At 57.8% G+C, this 16,875-nt stretch overlaps 3 protein-coding genes across 6 annotated transcripts; 1 reads left to right on the forward strand and 2 right to left on the reverse strand.

Annotated features, from left to right (window-relative positions):
* Nucleotides 1–519: 519 nt before the first annotated feature.
* NECAB3 (N-terminal EF-hand calcium binding protein 3) lies at nt 520–16,778 on the forward strand. Of its 4 annotated transcripts, none has more exons than XM_081292467.1 (13): nt 520–1,352; nt 3,068–3,092; nt 4,739–4,847; nt 5,509–5,534; nt 5,726–5,823; nt 13,502–13,638; nt 13,884–14,002; nt 14,098–14,231; nt 14,329–14,382; nt 15,039–15,151; nt 15,296–15,373; nt 15,891–15,982; nt 16,078–16,778. In XM_081292467.1, the coding sequence occupies exons 1-13, from the start codon at nt 801–803 to the stop codon at nt 16,104–16,106; spliced, it is 1,566 nt and encodes a 521-aa protein (XP_081148593.1). In that variant the 5' UTR covers nt 520–800; the 3' UTR covers nt 16,107–16,778. The 4 variants fall into 4 exon arrangements, with proteins under 4 accessions (XP_081148593.1, XP_081148594.1, XP_081148596.1 ...); XM_081292468.1 differs by having other exon boundaries at nt 14,152–14,231; XM_081292470.1 differs by lacking the exon at nt 15,891–15,982.
* ACTL10 (actin like 10) lies at nt 7,019–7,934 on the reverse strand. Its single transcript, XM_081292483.1, has one exon. It carries the CDS (start codon nt 7,791–7,793, stop codon nt 7,056–7,058), a length of 738 nt encoding a protein of 245 aa, XP_081148609.1. The 5' UTR covers nt 7,794–7,934; the 3' UTR covers nt 7,019–7,055.
* On the reverse strand, nt 10,145–11,891 carry LOC308647928 (uncharacterized protein C20orf144; the record flags this gene model as incomplete). The annotated part of the gene is made up of 3 exons (XM_081292488.1): nt 10,145–11,027; nt 11,339–11,404; nt 11,766–11,891. 3 exons carry the CDS (start codon nt 11,889–11,891, stop codon nt 10,602–10,604), a joined length of 618 nt encoding a protein of 205 aa, XP_081148614.1. The 3' UTR covers nt 10,145–10,601.
* Nucleotides 16,779–16,875: the final 97 nt, after the last annotated feature.

Raw genomic sequence — 16,875 nt, forward strand, 5'->3', positions numbered from 1 at the left:
TTTCATTCCATTTGAGTTTCATAACCCTAAGAAAGGAAGGCTTCCTAACTTAAAGTTTTTTCCTAACTTAAAAACTGATCCAATAAATATTGTTGTAGAAAGTCACACATGCTGTCAAAGTGCGGAAGTAATAGGTGAGTTTCTCTCCTTTCAGCCCCAGGGGTCACTGATACTTTTGGTATGTTCCTTCCAGAAGTTTCTAGGCATTAGTAAACGTGCAACAAATACAATGGACTGCATTTGTATCTGTGTCAGGTACTTTCCAGTCTTGGGGTGAGTGGGTTCCCTCCCCTCAAGGGTGTTTTGATGGGAATTTGTGCAAAAGAAAAATTAGGGGAGAGCTTTCTGGAAGAGGTGGTGCTTAGGCTGAAAACTGAGGGTCAATAGGGGTTAACTGGAGGAAGGAAGAGGAACACACCAAGCAGAGAAAAAAGTATGGGCAAAGAGGCCCTGGGGCCCAGTGGGGCAGGTCAGAGGAGCTGACCTAATGAGGCTGGAGTCCTGAGGGAGGAGAGACATTCATTCTAGGGTTTTATTCAGGGTACAGTCACCAGGCAGTCTAAGGAGGGACATGTCCTGTTTCATATTTAAAGCTCCCTCTGGCAGCTGTACAGAGACCGTTGAAGGGAGAGCCCAAATAGCTTGGGGGGAAAGAAGGCTGAGGACTCTGAAAGTGCAGACTGTGGGGTCAGGACACTTGAGACCTGGGAAAGGGGGGAGTGACAGCAGCATGGACCTGTGTAATAGACCGTCGGGTGGGTGGTCTCTGAGCTGGCCCAATTTTACCCCTTTACATTCAAATGCATCACCACGACAATCCTATGGGGGCGTCCACTTTTACCCCCGTTAGACAGACAAACCTTGGGTTTCGCTTCTTCAGTTGGCTGCTGACCCTCTGGGCCTTGAGTCCTGTGTTCGCGCAGCCCTCCCGTTCTGCTCCTGCGGTGCACTCCCGCGCTGGGTGGATCTGCTCGGCCAGTGGAAATGACCCCTTGGGTGGTTCCTCACTCCTCGGTGGCGCACCCGCGGGGAGGGTCCAAGCTGGAGTCGTTCAGTGCGCAGCCTTGGCTCCAGACGGGGAAATCGAGGCCCAGCTTGACGGGGGCGGGGCGGGGGCGGGGCCGCGCTCGCGCCGGCGCCAATGGGCGGGCGCCCCCAGCCCCCGGCCCGCCGCGGCGTCCGGCCCGAGGGAGCCTCGGCGGAGCGCAGCCAGCCGAGCGGGCGGCGGCGCCATGGCGTGCGCAGGGCTGCTCACCGTGTGCCTGCTCCGGCCGCCCGCGGCCCCGCGGCCCCCTGCATCCCCAGCTGCCGCCGCCGCCGCCGGGCCCGCCGGACACGCGCTCTTCCAGGACGTGAGTGGGGCGCGGGCGGGGCGTCTCCCGGGCTCGCTGTCACCGTCTCCCGGCCCCGTCTCTGTGCTTCCGCATCTCGGTCTCAGTGCGTGTCTCCCTGACCCTGTCCCTCTCGCGATCTCTGACCCAGCTGTCCCTCTGTCCCTGTCTTCCTTATTCCGATCTCGCTGCCTCCGCGTCCCCAGTCCTGTCTCTTCATATCACTCCTTGTCTCTGCTCCAGTGTCGCTGTCCCTGCTGTCCCAAACCCCCAAACAATCTCTGTCTGGTGGGGGTGGGGACTGTCAACACAATTAAGATAGCAGTCACTGTCCCTGCTCTGTGGTGGCGCCTGGCCGGGCGCATGGGCCGGAGCGCCTGGACACATTAGGAGCCCTCTCCTGACCCTAGTAGTACCTCCAGAGCCCCTCTGACCCAAGGGCAAGAGGAGTCCCGCAGCTGGTGAAGGCTGCCCACAGCTATCCTCTGTGGTCTGGGTACCACTCCATGGGGCAGCAGGTGGCCCTGCAGCCCCCTTCTGTGAGTGTGGAGCAGCATTTCTGGGTCTCAGTCACTCCCTTTTACCCCTGTGCTCTGTCCCCATTCCAGAGGTCCCTACCAGTGGGAAAGACTGTAATCCTGCCCCCTCCCCACAACCCCCAGTGACTCAGCACCTTGACCACAAACAGTTCTGACTGAAAGCTGACCCTCCTGCTTCTCAGATGGGAACACCAAGGCCTGAGGGGATATGTCCATATTGAAGCAGGGGTATTACTGGGTGTGGCCCCAGGTGTCTTAATTCTCAATTTAACTCCCTGCCCATATCTCCATCCACCCACCCAGGCCCCATTGGGCTGCTGTGTGATCCCAACCCTGTAGCATACCTTCTCTGATTCAGGCTAGGCATTTGTTGATTCTTTAGACCCACTGACCCTGAGGGGATCATCCAAAGGGAGTGAGGACTTGAAGCTATGAGGGCTCTCTGTCCAGGCTTTGGTCTGCATCTCTTTTTTAGGCCTGCTGGGCTGCCCTTTGCTGAGCTTTGGGGGACCTGGAAATTTCTGATCCCTGAGAGGCTGTTTTACTGCCTCTGGTGCCTTTCATCTCGGCCTCTCTGTAAATAAAATCTGATCTTTGCCTCCCCACCCTCACCTCCCTCGGGCACTAGCAAACCTACCCACAGCCCTCACGTAAAGTTGTCTCTGTGGGAAGCCCTGGCCCTGAAAGGGTTAACCCTAGGCTGCTCCTTGGGACACTAGTGGGAAAACTGAGGTATGGCAAAGAAGGGAATGCACAGGCATGCAGGGGACGAAGACTGGGATGGACTGTGGGTGGCCAGAGTTGGGGTTCAGGTCTGGTTTGGATCCTTGGACCGCATCTTGACCCATCTCTGCACCTTCTTCAAGCAGGGACCATGCCAGGGGCTGATGCATCAGACAGAACTCAGGCTGGCGTCCAGGTGTGGGAGGTGGGGTGCAGGAGCTGGCCTGGGGCACCCCATGGAGCCAGGCTCTGCAGGAGCAGGGAGCAAGCAGTGGGACCTGCTGTGTGCCCTTCCTGTGCCTCCCTTGTTGGAAGAGCACCTGCAGGCTGAGCTGAGCAAGGGGCTGGGGCAGGCTGAGCAGGAGGTAAGGCCAGGCAGCAGGGAGGCAGAGCAGCTGGGACCCTGTTGGGTCCGGTGGCGCCTCTTGCTTCTTACCCCCACCCAGCTCCCACTCCTATCCCTTTGTCCTCTAGGTTTTCCGCAGAGCAGACAAGAATGGTGAGTGTTGCTTTCTCTGGGACTCAGTGGTGAGTGGGAGTCCATCAGGGAGACTCAGGGGAGAGTTGGGGAACTGGGGGAGAATTTGAGTGGAGACAAATCTTGGGGACCCTGAAACAGGGAAATCAAATCAATGCATCCTTCCCGGAGGAAGTGCTATTCCAAGTCAAATTTGGAAGGGAGAGCAGAGGGAGAGTGGTTTGGGTAGAGGCTGGAAGTGGGGGCTTGTTTTCACGCAGTGCTCTGGCACAGTGATGGGTACTTCCGGTATGTGACCTGTGTTGCCTTGCAGTGCCAGCTGGATTGAGATTCCTCACCCATTTCACAGACAAAGGAGTAGAACCCTAGAGAGGGGAAGCAAGCTGCCTGAGGTCACACAGCCTTTAATTGGTGGTGATGTGGGGTTCTAAATTCCCTGTGTGAGGGGCTTAGAAGGGTGGGATAATGGTACTTCACCCAGATTTTTAGAGGTCTCGTTTTCCACGTGTGACTTACCATCTAGATCCATCGAGGGCTCAGAGGACACAATTAAACCCAGCCTTTGGGCAAGGATACAGTGGGGTCCAGTAATCTGAGTCAGCTCCTTCTGCCCCTGGTCCAGCCTAGCACGCTGTAGGTTTGCTGCCTCTAGATGGCTGGGAACAGCCCCCTGTAGTGACCAGCCAGTGGAGGGTCTGAGCTGAGGGGGCCATTTTGCCTGGAGCTCCCCTCCCTCTGGATCTTTACCTCACCCCCACCCCCACCCCCATGTTCCAGCCTCCTTGAGATGGGGTATTTAATTGTGGGAACCATTTGTCCCAACCCACTGACTGAGACACATGCCCTGCCTAGGTGTGGTGGCACATGCCTGTAATTCCAGCAGAGAGGATGAGGCAGGAGGATCGTGAGTTCAAAGCCAGCCTCAGCAACAGTGAGGCCCTAAGCAACTCAGTGAGACCCTATCTCTAAACAAAATATAAAAATGGCTGGGGATGTGGCTCAGTGGTATAGCGCCCCTGATTCAATCCCTGTATACCCCCAACCCTTCTCTCCCCCCAAAAAAAGACATGTCCCCCCTTTGATTGGGGTATTCCTTCTGGAGAGCCTCAGGCCTTACCACCCCTCCTCCTGCTCCACAGCTCCCCCTCCCCATTTATTAGTGACTCTCTACATCATTCAGGCTCTCTGGCATCTTTGAACATCCCACTCAATTGCACCGCTCGGCTTACCCTGTCCCCCAGGGACAGCATTTCCTCCAGAGCCAGCCTGAAGCTTCTTACAGAGTCCACCTATTTAGGAAGATTTCCTAGGCCTCCCACTGGCTTCTCAGTGAAGGTTCTGGGTCCAGAGCACAGAAGTCTGTGTACCCAGGGTGAAGCTGGCCAGCCTCGGGGCCAGACACTCTGCCCTAATTCCTCCCCAGCGAGATCAGGCTGTACTGCAGTTGTGTCCGGGCTGATTTTTCATTTCCTCATTTGGCTAACATTTGGATCCTCCCCTGTTCTGGGGACTCCAGTCCTTTTCTCCCAGCAGTCAGGGGCTAAGCTCAGAGCCCATGGCACCTGGCTAGGTGGTTGTGAGATACCGGGAGGCCTGGAGGGGCTTGGACCTGGAGGCAGGGCATGATCTGGGCTCAGGGACATTGACTCTGTCCCTGCCCCTCCTAGATGATGGCAAGCTCTCATTTGAAGAGTTCCAGAACTATTTTGCCGATGGGGTTCTCAGCCCCAGGGAGCTACGGGAACTGTTCAGCAGCATTGACGGCTGTCCCACTGAGTGAGTGCGAGGGGGTGACTGAGCGTGGGTGAGTGCCAGGCCAGGTTGTCCCAGCCCCACTTTGTCCCCTACTGCCTCTGTTCTTTTTGGAGGACTGGGGTGGGTAGTGGGAAGAAAGGTGCCAGGGTTTGGTGCCAGCTTTACCCCCGCTTCCAGCCTTGCCTACCACGATGCTTTCGGCTGGAACCCCAAAATAGACCTGAGTCACCACCTGTGGCTCAACCCCTTCATTCCCGCTTCCTGCAGGAACCAGAGGCTGCCTGGGGACAGCTGGGCTCCGCCTGCCTCCACCCGCCTCCACCCAGGGGTGCAGGTGCACACACACACCCCTTCCCACATCTTCCCACGTGTGCTCCCACATCTACACATCTTGGCAGGGCGAGTGAGCTCCTCCCAGCTTCCTCGTTCTGGTGCACACACATCACACATGTATACGCCTTCCCTTCCGTCTCCTCAGGATAAACCCCAGACTCTAGGCTGGCATGCGGGGCTCCCAAGACTGCGCTGGACCCTTTTGTCTGCAGCGCTCCCCCCCACTCACTGACCAGATACCCCAAATTCCTTGTCAGGCTGAGTTGGGGGTCAGGGGTGGGTTGGGGACATTCCAGTTTGCCAGACCAGGCCTCAGGGTCTGAAGGGTGTCTTTTTTTTTCCTCTGCAGCAATTTAGAAACAGATAAACTATGTGGTGAGTAGGTGCATGTTTCCCAGGTCCCTGGGCAGGTGGATATGGTGAGGGGCTGTTGCTGGGTTCCTGATGGGACAGAAGGGGCTGGGTTCAGGATATGAGAACTGCTTGGTAGCTGGGGAACTCTAGGTGGCCAAATTCCCAATTGGGAAGCAGGGCTCAGAACCCGTGAGCACCTCTTCTCCTTGCAGACTACTTCTCCAAACGCCTGGGTGTCTACCGGCCTGTGCTGGCTGCACTGGAGTCACTGAACCGTGCAGTACTCACTGCCATGGACGCCACCAAGCTGGTGAGTGGAGTGGCTGATGGTGGGTTCCCACATGGGTATCTGCTATGCTTTGGACACTCTGTTGTCATGGCTCAAGCCTGCAGAGCTTCTCCCACTTAGTGGCTATGCCTCTTTGCCTCTCTGGACCTCAGTTTCCTCATCTGTCTGTACTTTTGTTGTGATAATTAAATGAGAATGTAGGCAGGGATTTTTGCATAAGTTTTTTCTTTGTTCCCAGCACCCAGAACAAGGCCTTGCACACAGTGGGTGCTTTAGACCTGGAGCAGCGTTGCTGTTTTTGGTTTTGGCCAGACATAAATGCTGGGAACTATCAAGCCGGAACCCAGTGGGCATGGGCTGGTTCATGGGGGGACGAGCTCATCATGCCCAAAGCCTGTGCTGGTGCATGGAGCCATGGGGTCTTGCCCTAAGGACATATGTGAATAGGCAGGTATGTGTGTGGCCATGTGTTTGTGTGCATGTGTGGACACCTTTGGGCACAAGTGTAAACGGTGTTGACAGCTAGGGCTCCAAGTCCTTGGAGAGTGACTTCAAAAAAATAAGCCACCCCTCCCTTTATGTATTCTTCCCTCTCCCCCTGCAGTGCTGGGAGTCAAACTCAGGGCCTCAGGCATATAGGCAGGCAGCCACCTCTCCAGTCCTGTGCTCCTTTTAAGAAATGTCTCCACTTCCTTTTGCCCCGCAGCTCCTCCAGTTGGGGCTGGGTGGGGAGGAGCAGTGAGCAGCTCTGGGAGTGCCCATCCTGCCTTTTTAAATTATTTTTTATTTTTCCTCTATTGGGGATTGAATCCAGGGCTCTGCACACATTAGGCAAGTGCTGTATCTGTCAGCTACATCCTCAGTCCTCTGACCCCACTTTATACCAAAAGGGAAACTGAGATTCCAGAGTTTAAAAGATCACACAACTAGGGACAGGGCTTCTACTGATTGCTTTCATGTGACATAGCCTTGGGCCTGGCCTTGCAAATGGACAGCTGGACTGACATTCTCTGAACTGGCAGTGGGTTGGGGGATTCAAACTGCAAGTCAACGGTGAGGGCCCAGTGGGTCCCATCCGCCCCCTCCTGATCCAGAAAGGGAGTGGAGTTGACCCACCTCCACATGATGAGCCTGCCAGCTCCAAACACTTGACATTCTTTATCTAGTCTCAAGGCTGATAGGACAGTGACTCAACCTAGAGCCAATGTCCCTGCAGTCCCCAGGTTGCACCACCACCTCCTGGCAAACATGGCTCAGTTGAACACTTCGTGCACCAGCCTGGAGCCACATTCCTGGTACATGGCGCGAGTCATCCAATCACACTGGAAGGAGCCCAAGGAGGCCACCATGGAGCCTCCAGTCCACACAGCTGAGCCACGCCCAGGGTTGGCCACCAGGTGGGGCCGTAGGGCGGGATAGCCGTGCCGCCGGCACTGACCCTCCAGCTCCAGGTCCAGGCGCTGAATGAAGCCAGGGAAAAGCGTGGAACCGCCGGCGAGCACCACAGTGTTGGCTAGCCCTGTTCGCAGTGTTGGGGGCATTTTCTGCAGTGCCTGGAAGGCCAGTGCAGCCAGTCCTGGCTCAGAATGGCCAAGCAGACACGGCTGGAAGATGGGTTCGGGGCAACAGAAACGCTCGCTGGTGATGCGCAGATAGCACCCCTTGCCCACGCAGAAACTGGCAGGATGGTGGCGGGCAGGGTTACGGAGATCACCCTCGAAATCCAGCGACACATAGCAGCAGCGCTTCTTAAGCTGTGTGATGGTCTTGCGGGGCAAGGCCTGCACCCCGATGTTGGGACACGCTGTCACCAGCAGGTCTCGCAAGTAGCGCGACAAGGTGCTGCCTGCTACATCCTGCCGGAAAGTGGCTTTGTGCCACGAGTGACCCCCGTAGATGGGCGTGGCGTGGCACACGCCCGCGCCTGCCTCTACGGCCAGCCCGCTGAGCGCGCCAGAGGAGCAGAGCGCCAGCAGCGCGGTGCTGGCCATGTGGCACGCGGGCACTGCCAGGGTCTCGAACAGCAGCTCAGCCGCTTTCTCGCGGTCCTCAGGTGGCGCCGATGGCGAGTTGCTCACCAGCACCGGCCACTGCTCCGGCAGCACTCGCAGGCCGCCCACCAGCAGGCGCTGCCAGAGCCCCTCCAGCGCCTCCCAGTCCACCACCACGCCGTGCTTGATGGGGTGCGCCCGCACCACGCCGCCTGCCAGCTCGCAGCCCAGCGTGCCTGGCTGCACGGACCGGTCCCAGCTGGGCACCAGACTGGAGCTCTTCAGTACTATGCGCGGCTCCTCCTCGCCCGCGAAGCCCGCCTTTGTGAAGCCCGAGCCCAGGTCCACCACCACGGCGACGTGGCCCAGGGAGTGCCGCCGGCGGCCCCGGCGGCTGCGGGACGCAGACGCCACCTTCCGGCTAAGGCTCAGCCCTCAGAGACTCGGCCCGGCCCCAGAGCCTGGTCCGCCTGAGCCTCCAAGTCCTAGTTTTTTCTGCGCTGGATGATTGTCCCTCTCAGTCCATGACTTCGTCCGCCGGTCGTGTGCCCCCCACCCCTTCGAGCAGAGTGGCCGCCTTCTTTTCTGCTCGTGGCTCCGCCCTAGGCCGGAGGCCCCGCCCTCAGCTCCAGGGTCTACCTCTGCTCCCGCGGGGTCCCAGCGGCGGGTCCCAGCGGCGGCTCGGTTTGGCTGTCCTAGGTTGCAAGCTCCAGGCTCCTCCAGGCCCAGCACTTCCTCGGGACTCGTCGTGGTCGCACGGACCCGCCTCCTCGGGTCTTGCTGGGGTGGATGACGGGAGGGCCAGGCCAACTCCTTTGGATACTGAGAAACTGCTGGGAAAGCAGAGCTCAGGCAATGGAAGGCCCTTGTGGCAAGGCCATCAGGACATATATCCCCCCTGTGGGGATGCTGGAGTCCTGGCTAACCCTTAAGCTCCAGGCAGTCTCCTGGCACCTCTCGCTGGCTTGGCTAAAGAAGTTTCTCCTTGTGGAGGTGGGAGAGGACCGTCAGAGAAGAGAACTTGTACTGGGGCTCTTTGTGACCTCACCACTGACTGAGCGTCTCTGGCCCCTCCCCCCAAGAAAACGCTGGACCTATCTTCCTTTGGGCATTCATGTTCTGGCCTCAGCTGCCCAGCACAGTCTGGTTCCTTCCCAAAATAGCTGGATTATCTGCTCTATTCTTGCCAGATGTACAGCCCTTTCACTTGCTAAAGAGAAAGGTTTTTGTTTGTTTGTTTTGTTTTGTTTTGGGGGGTACACGGAATTGAACCCAGGGGCACTCAACTCCTGAACCACATCCCCACCCCAATTTTGTATTTTTATTTAGAGGCAGGGTCTCACTGAGTTGCTTAGCGCCTTGATAAATTGCTGAGGCTGGCTTTGAACTTTCGGTCCTCCTGTCTCAGCCTCTTGAGCCACTGGGTGCGCACCACCAGGCAGGCCAACTAAAATAAGGGTTTTATACTGAATCTTGTTTATCTTATGGATACCAAGGATAAGGGTGAAATCAGTTTTCAGGAAGAGAGTCTGACCTCAGGGTTGAGGGGAACCAGGATGTGCAGTCTTTGTGAGGTTTTTATTCCTCTGAAGACTGGCTTTAGCCAGTCCACGTTCATGTAGAAATCATTGTCCCTTACAGCTCCCAAATTTCAGTCCCAGAGAAGGGGCTGATAAAAGTCAGTTTGGGCTAGTCTCGAACACAGAAGTGCAGTTATCCTGACTATAACCATCTGGATGGCAGAAGAGTCAGTTCTCACAATGTAGGGGCTGCTGTATGGGTCATGCAACCTCCTGTGATGTAGGCCTTCTGGAGGGGATGTCCCTTGTGTTGACAGTAACAAAAGTGTATCTGTAGCAGAAGCTAGACCTGTGGCGCTAGTGAGCTGGGCTACCCCCAAAGGGGGCTTTCTGAGATTGGTCATCAGTGTGGGGTAGGAAGGCAGGCTGCAGATATGGCATGCTGGGGTGGCTTTAGGTCCTGGAGCTGGGTTTGAGAACCAAGAGAGTGTGGTGAGGAGAGGCAGCCCAGATTGTACTGGGCCTCTTGTGATATATGAAGTGAGCCTCACATGGAGACCACAAGTGCTGATTTGGCTAGAGCAGGGATGAGGGGGCACCACTGAAAGGCCCTCAGAGGGGAAGATAGAGGCTGGGGAGAAGACCTGCATAGTCCCAGAGCGCAGTGGAGAACCAGCGAGACTTAGAAGGGGAGTGAACTGCCCTAGACACTGTTTGGAAGAAGTCTTTGGTGAAATGTGAGGAGGGACAGTACAGAGTAGGGCAAGGGATGAATTTGAGGTGCCTTGGGAGTCATGGAGCACAATGGGGGTAGGAGTGATGGGTCAGAGGCCCAGAGACTCCAGCTCCTCCTCCTGGCTGCTCCCATAGGCAGAATCTGCATCTCAGGCTTCACCATCTGCCTGGGGATCCTTGCTGTTCTCCCTGGGGTGCTGCCTATCTGCCGGGACCTCTCCCTCTGCCTGAGGAAGATTCCTGAATGCTAGGGACTCTTGGAGATGTCAGGCCTTTGCTGGAAACAGGTCCTTCCAGCGTAGCCAAGACCAGATTTGCCAGAGTCCACCTACTTTGAGCTTGCAAGACCTGGCAGGGTCTGATTAGGGTCTGGAGTTTTGACCCTTGTGTCACAAGCAAGTGCCCCAGCTCCAGGCCATCGGCGGTAACTGCATCGGCTAAATTCTCGTTCACCCCTGCCCCTGTAGCCCGGGACAGAACCAGCAGACTCCAGAGTTGTTCTGCGCTCTTTATTGGGCTGGATCCCGGGGCCGGGGCTGGGCGGGGCCCCCGCTCAGGGCCTCGGGCGAGGGCAGCGGCGCCGCTTGCGGGGCTGCTCCTCTCCAGGGTCGCCCTCGCCGTCCGCCTCGCTCTCGGTCAGCAGGCGCGCGTACAGCCGCTGCCAACCTTGCGCGGCCTTGGCCCCGCCTCCGGGTCCGCCCCCCGATCCGGCCCCGCTCCCCGCGCGGCGCCCCTCCTCCTGCAGCCGCGCGTCCAGCAGCAGCAGCAGAACCAGGATTTTCTTCATCTCTCTCGCGCGCGCGCCTTCGCGCGTCTCAGCGCAGTCGCCCGCCCCTCGCAGCATGGGCGCCGCCGCCGGGGCGCCGGATGCGTTCTCACCCGACCGGCCGGGCCGTGCGCTAGGACCCGCCGCCGCCGCCGCAGCAGCCTCGGCCAGCTGCTGCCGCTTGTCCAGCGGGAAAAGCAGCACGATCTTGGTCTGGGGGTGGGTGGGCGGGAGGGAAGGTCGCGCCTGCGGAGGAGCGCACCACCCTCCAGAGCCCGTCTCCTCCCAGGAACTGTTATATTTCTGGGACCTTTGTCTTCTTGCCACGCGTGGGAGTGCGGGGATCCCATCGGGTCCTGGGAAGGCGCACCCGTGTGTCCCCACTAGAGGTCAGGGACCCTCCCCACCCCACTGGCTTGCCGGGACCCCGCCATCCCCTCTGGAAGCCCTCACCCGCCCCAGACCGACCTACTGCTGGGTTCCCTGCCTCCCCTCCAGCCTTGATGCCTGGGGCTCTCACCCACCTCAGCCTGGCCAAGGGCCTCTCCCCAGGTGAAGAGGGGTAAAGTGGTATGTTTTGAGCCTGCGGTCTGGAGAGAGGGCGCAAGGGAATTCCCTGTGTCACAGCCACAGTGGTATCAACGAGGGCTACTTCCCCATGCCTGACCTCCAGGCCCATTTTTGTCCAGGATCGGGGGAATCCCACTTCTGTCCATCTTCCTGGGCTCACAGATCTTGTAGACCCTTCTAGGTTTTGGAACCCTTGCCGTCCCTTCTGGGTTTCAGGACCCCCCACACCCACCCATGTGGACTTCTGGAACCTCTGTCCTCTGGAGGGATGCTGTAACCCCTCTAGGACTTCTGCCCACAGGCCCACACTTAGAGCATCCCCTCCTGTCCAGGACTTCCTATTCCCACCCCCTACTTGTTCCTCCACCTCCCCAAACTCACACTTGGCTTCTTCCGCTGGAGGTGGCTGGAGAACTGTTTCCGCCGGCCCTTGTCCATGTCCGGTGGCCTCTCCTTGTGGGCCTGCTTGGGTGCTTTGGTCCTCTTGTGGGAACTGTTGTTTCCCATGGTAGGGCTGGTTACCACTGGGGGCCACAGCCCATGCTGCCTCTGCCCTGCCCTCTGACCTGGGGCCCTGCAGGGGGGTGGGGTATAGGAGGGAAGCTACATTGTGACCTCATGGGTCCACCTCACCAGCTGGACTCCAACCTCCTGCCCTCAGAACTTCCAGGTGAATCTGGGCTCCATTCACACTGTCTGTGACCTCTGACCTTGATTTCCCAGCTGTAAAACTGGGCAAATGATCATCAATGAAGCAGTGCTTTTAAGGAGCTTGGTGGTGAGTGGAAAGGCATTTCTGTGGCTTGGCTTTGAAATCTGGCCCTGTCACTAACTAGCTTTGTGACCTTGACTGAAGAAATCAACCTCTCTAGACCTCAATCTTCTCATCTGCAAAATAGTGTCGGTTATGGTTCCTGTAAATTGTTATGAAGGTTAAGTGGAATTATTCCTAGGATAGTGCCTGACACAGAGTGGGTGCTTGAGCCAGCTAAGTTTTTGATTGCAAAAAAAACTGATCACAGAAACTGATCAAACATCTTCAGCACCGAAAGGGAGTTCACTGGAAGGATTTCATGCAGACAGAAACACTAGCCTAAGAAAAATATGACTCCATCCCTCTTTCTCCAGGACTCCCGTCATGGGTGTGTGTGTGTGTGTGTGTGTGTGTGTGTGTGTGTGAGAGAGAGAGAGAGAGAGAGAGAGAAATAGATATGGGGCTGAGGAATTCTCAAGACATCTGTGACTGCTGGGTCACAAGTGGGCAGATTCCTCATTAGCAGTGTATTTGACAAAAATGTCGACAGTTCTCCTGGTATTGAAACTCTTGTGCTGGGTACTGGGCCTAGTCCTAGGTAGGAATTAACCAAGGGAGGCTCCCAGTAGCTCAGTGGGATGAGACTTTTCATTCTTGTTTTATAGCTGAGGAAACTAGGGCACAGGAAGGTGAAGGTGGTTGAGAAGTCTCTTTTGAGAATCCCAAAGTGGGTGGCACAGGGCCTGGCACATGGTCAGACTGGGAGGAGGTGCTGGCCTGTGTGTGTGTGTGTTGTGTACAAGTCAACAGGTTATCTTGTATTGGTAACTCCAGAGAGCATGTGGTGACCTTTGGTGGCAAGGTTGAATGAATGAATACATGTGTGGACACACGTCGATTGCAAGTTTGGGGCCAGCTGGGTCAATATGGGGCCACATCACACCATCATCTTGCACCGTGTGCCAAATTAGCCCTTGGATGCCTGTGACCACCACTACCAGCCCCACCCTGTCACCCTGTGGGATTATGACAGAGCCTCACTAGCCATGCTGCCCAAGGTGGTAGGCCCAAGAGGAAGAGGATTTGAGATCCAAAAGGGCCCAGCACCCCAGCTGCCAGCTGCTCCCTGTGGGCTGGCCTCACAAGTCCCAGCAGGAGAGGCCAGGGCTGGACAAGGAAGGGTCCAGGTCCTCCCTGCCCTGAGTCTCGGTGCCCCACTGTTTGGGCCAGGTCTGATGCTCCCCCTCTTTATACTCCTCTGTTACCCGGATGGGCATAAGGCAGCCAACCAGGGAGGTGACTCACCACTCGGAAATACCTGCTCAGGGCTCAGAGATGCTGTCCACTTCCTCTCTGCCCCCAGGAGTATGAGCAGGCCTCCAAGGTGGACCAGTTTGTGACACGTTTCCTGCTGCGGGAGACGGTGGGCCAGCTGCAAGCTCTGCAGAGCTCACTGGAGGGAGCGTCGGAAACCCTGGAGGTCCAGGCCTGTGGCCTGCGGTATGTGAGGGCCCCGCCAGCCTGGGGGCCAGCGCAGGAATGCCCATTGTCCCTGCATTCCAGACCCCTGGTGTCATCACATTCTATAGCTCCACATCATGGAGCCCCAAGTCTTGGGCAGGGAGGGGTGAGGAGGGGTAGCTTCTCTGAGGAGACCTTTGCCCACTCAAGCCTGGTTCTCTCCGGGAACCCCAGTCCTTGGCCCGAGGGTCTGGGGGCCGCAGGCTGACCCTCCACTTCCCCAGGTCAAGTGAACAGAATGTGGAAGTGCAGAGCAGGCCCCGTGGCAGCCGGCGGGCAGGACGCAGGGCCCTGAGGAACGTCAGCTGGTCACCGTCCTGGTCTCCTGGCTCCTCTGACATAGGTGTGCCTGGGGTAGGGGGGGAGGCCTGGCTGCATGGGGTCCAGGGCAGGCGTGGCACCTCTGTGTCCATAGTGCCTGCTCCTCCATTGCTCCAGTGGCCTCCCAGCCTCTGGGACCCACAGCTGACCCTGGCCTGGCCTCCACCCCAGGACGGAGCTCAGAGGCGGAGATGCAGTGGCGGCTCCAGGTGAACCGCCTCCAGGAGCTCATAGACCAGTTGGAGTGTAAAGTGAGTGGCCCTGTGGTCAGCACCCTTGGGAAGCATCCCTGGCATTCACCCAGGCACACTTGCCAGGGGCTCAGCCCCCATTCTGTGTCCCTTACAGGCCCCCCGGCTGGAGCCCCTGCATGAAGAGGACCTTGCTAATGGTCCTGACTCGGTGAGCCTGGGCAGAGGTAGCTGCTGGATGCTAGGGAGTAGGGGTGCTCATGAAGTGAGGGCTTTATGGAGCCCACCCTCTGCTGTCATATGTGCCCCATTCCCCAGGTCTGGCCAGCAGGTGCTGGGTTCTGGTCCTTGCTATATAATCCTGCAGAAATCACTGCCTCTCTAACTGGACACAGTGGCACATGCCTGTAATTCTAAAGACTCAGGAGACTGAGACAGGAGGATCACAAGTTTGAGGCCAGCCTCAGCAATTTAGCAAAAAGGGGGAGGGGCTGAGGATATACTTCAATGGTAGAGTGCCCCTGGGTTAAATCCTACAGAAAAGAAAAGAAACCACTGCTCTCTCAGTGTTAGCTTTCATTCACTTATACTTCTGAAAGTCACGTCTGGGGCAGTGGATAGAAACTGAGGGGGACAGTGGATAGAAACTGAGGGGGGCAGAAGAAAGTGGTGGCATTCTGCAGAACAGGGGGACAATGGCTGGGTTAAGGCTATGATCTTGGAGGATAGAGTCAGAGACGCCGAGGGGCTTGTTGGCGGCAGGGACATAACCCCAGTGTGAGCCAGTGGGATGGGCCCAGGCCAGGAAGGGCAGAGTCCTCCCCCTGGGCCTGCCCTACTCAGCTGACCAGATGCCTCCCTCATCAGCACATCCTCGTCGCCCAGAGGCAGGTGCAGGTGGCAGAGGAAGCCCTGCAGGACTTCCACCGGGCCCTGTGCTGCTACGTGGACTTCACCAGAGCCCAGAGCCACTGTCTGCAGTGAGTCTCTGCCAGCTGGTGGGACAGCTGAGGTGGGGCGGGGGTGCATGAGAGGGATATTGGGCTGGGCGTCCTGGGCGGGGTCCTGTGAGGCCTGGCAGGGTGGCCCTGGCCTGGCCTGGCCTGGTCTCTCTGGCCCCACAGTGTATCCGCTCAGAAGCTGCTGGGCAGCGCCTCCTTCAGCCTGTACGAGTTCTGGCGGGATGAAGCCTCCTGGAGAAGGTACGTGCTCCTCTGCTGGCTGACTCTGAGGTGGCCCGAGCCGCCAGGTCTGCCTTCAAGCCCTGCCCTCCCAATCACTGGAGTGTGACCTCAGCTGAGCTACCCAAGCTAGCTGAGCCCATCGCCTCCATTTTAAAATGGGGGCAATGGCAGTCCAGCCTCCAGGGGCAAAATCCGATGTGTAAGGACCTGAATGCAGAGCTGAGGAGGGAGAGCGGGAGGCCCCCTCCCAGAGCCTCTCTCTCACACACACCCCAGAATGCAGTGCCAGGTACACAGGAGGCGCTCAGTGAGCGACACTGTTGCTGAGTGCCACGTGCACCCTATATGGGGGCCTCATACATTCAGTGAAGCAGACACTCTGACCTCCTCCACGGAGGAGAGTGAGGCCCAGCCATTATGGGAAAGGTCAGGATCTAAATCAGGCAGCAAAATGCGGTGGGGGGACCCAAGAGCAGGTGACCCTGATCCTGGAGCAGATGGATTCAGCCTTGGTCCCCTCCATGGCTGTCCCCAGGCACCAGCAGTCACCCTGCAGCAAGGCCTTCCAGCGCGTCCTCATCGACCACCTGCGGGCTCCAGACACCCTCACCACCGTGTTCTTCCCAGGTGGGCTGCAGCCCACAGGGTCTCCACAGCCCTGGAACCCCCCCGGGGGGCAAGGGGCCCCTGATGGCTCCTGACCCCCGACCTCTGACCCACAGCCTCCTGGTGGGTTATGAATAACAACTGAGCCTGACCTGCTTAAGCTGAGGACCCTGAGGCCCTGCCTGTCTCCTTCTAGAGCCTTCTGCACTGGTCAACTCAACACTAAGACCAAGGATGCTGCCTTCTCCTGGAAGCCCCAGAGCCTGGCCCACTGGGGGAGGCTCAGCCCAGGGATCGAGGACTGGGCTGCTTGCTATTTACTTATTTATTAGTGTGAATTCTGGTCCCCTCTGCCCCTGCGTTGCTGTGACCAGCCAGGGCCCTTCCCTCTCTGGCTGCCTAGTGGCGTCCTGCTTCCTTCCTGCTGTCTTGGGGCCAGGCTTCTGCTCTTCCCCAACCAGCAGCAGAACCAGGGCTGAGCTCAGGGACCCCCAACCCCTCAAACCTCAACCCTTGAGGTTGGGCCAGATCAGTATGGGGTAGGGACTTGGGTGTCCCCATCACCCTCCTGGGCCAGCACCAGACTTCCATCCAGCACCTGAGGCTACACCACAGACCTCTGGAGGAACCTGGGCTGGTCCAAATATCATTTGCATGCTCACAACCCATCCATTCTCAGGGCACTATGGGAAGCCCCCAAGGTGATCTTGCCAAGTAGCAATAATTTGGGCTTAGAGTCACCTGCTGTCCCCAGAGACTTCTGAACCCCACCCCACGACCCCAGCACAGAGGCAATAAAGGCAGTGGTCACCTCTCACGTTGCCTCCTCTCTCCTACGTGGTGATGGGACCCTGCGCCTCCCTGACCAGAAACTCAGGGCAGGATACCTGTCTTCAAAATCGGTCCATTCCAGA

The sequence above is a fragment of the Spermophilus citellus genome (genome assembly GCF_964194105.1).
Source record: "Spermophilus citellus genome assembly, chromosome: 4".
Taxonomy (NCBI): domain Eukaryota; kingdom Metazoa; phylum Chordata; class Mammalia; order Rodentia; family Sciuridae; genus Spermophilus; species Spermophilus citellus.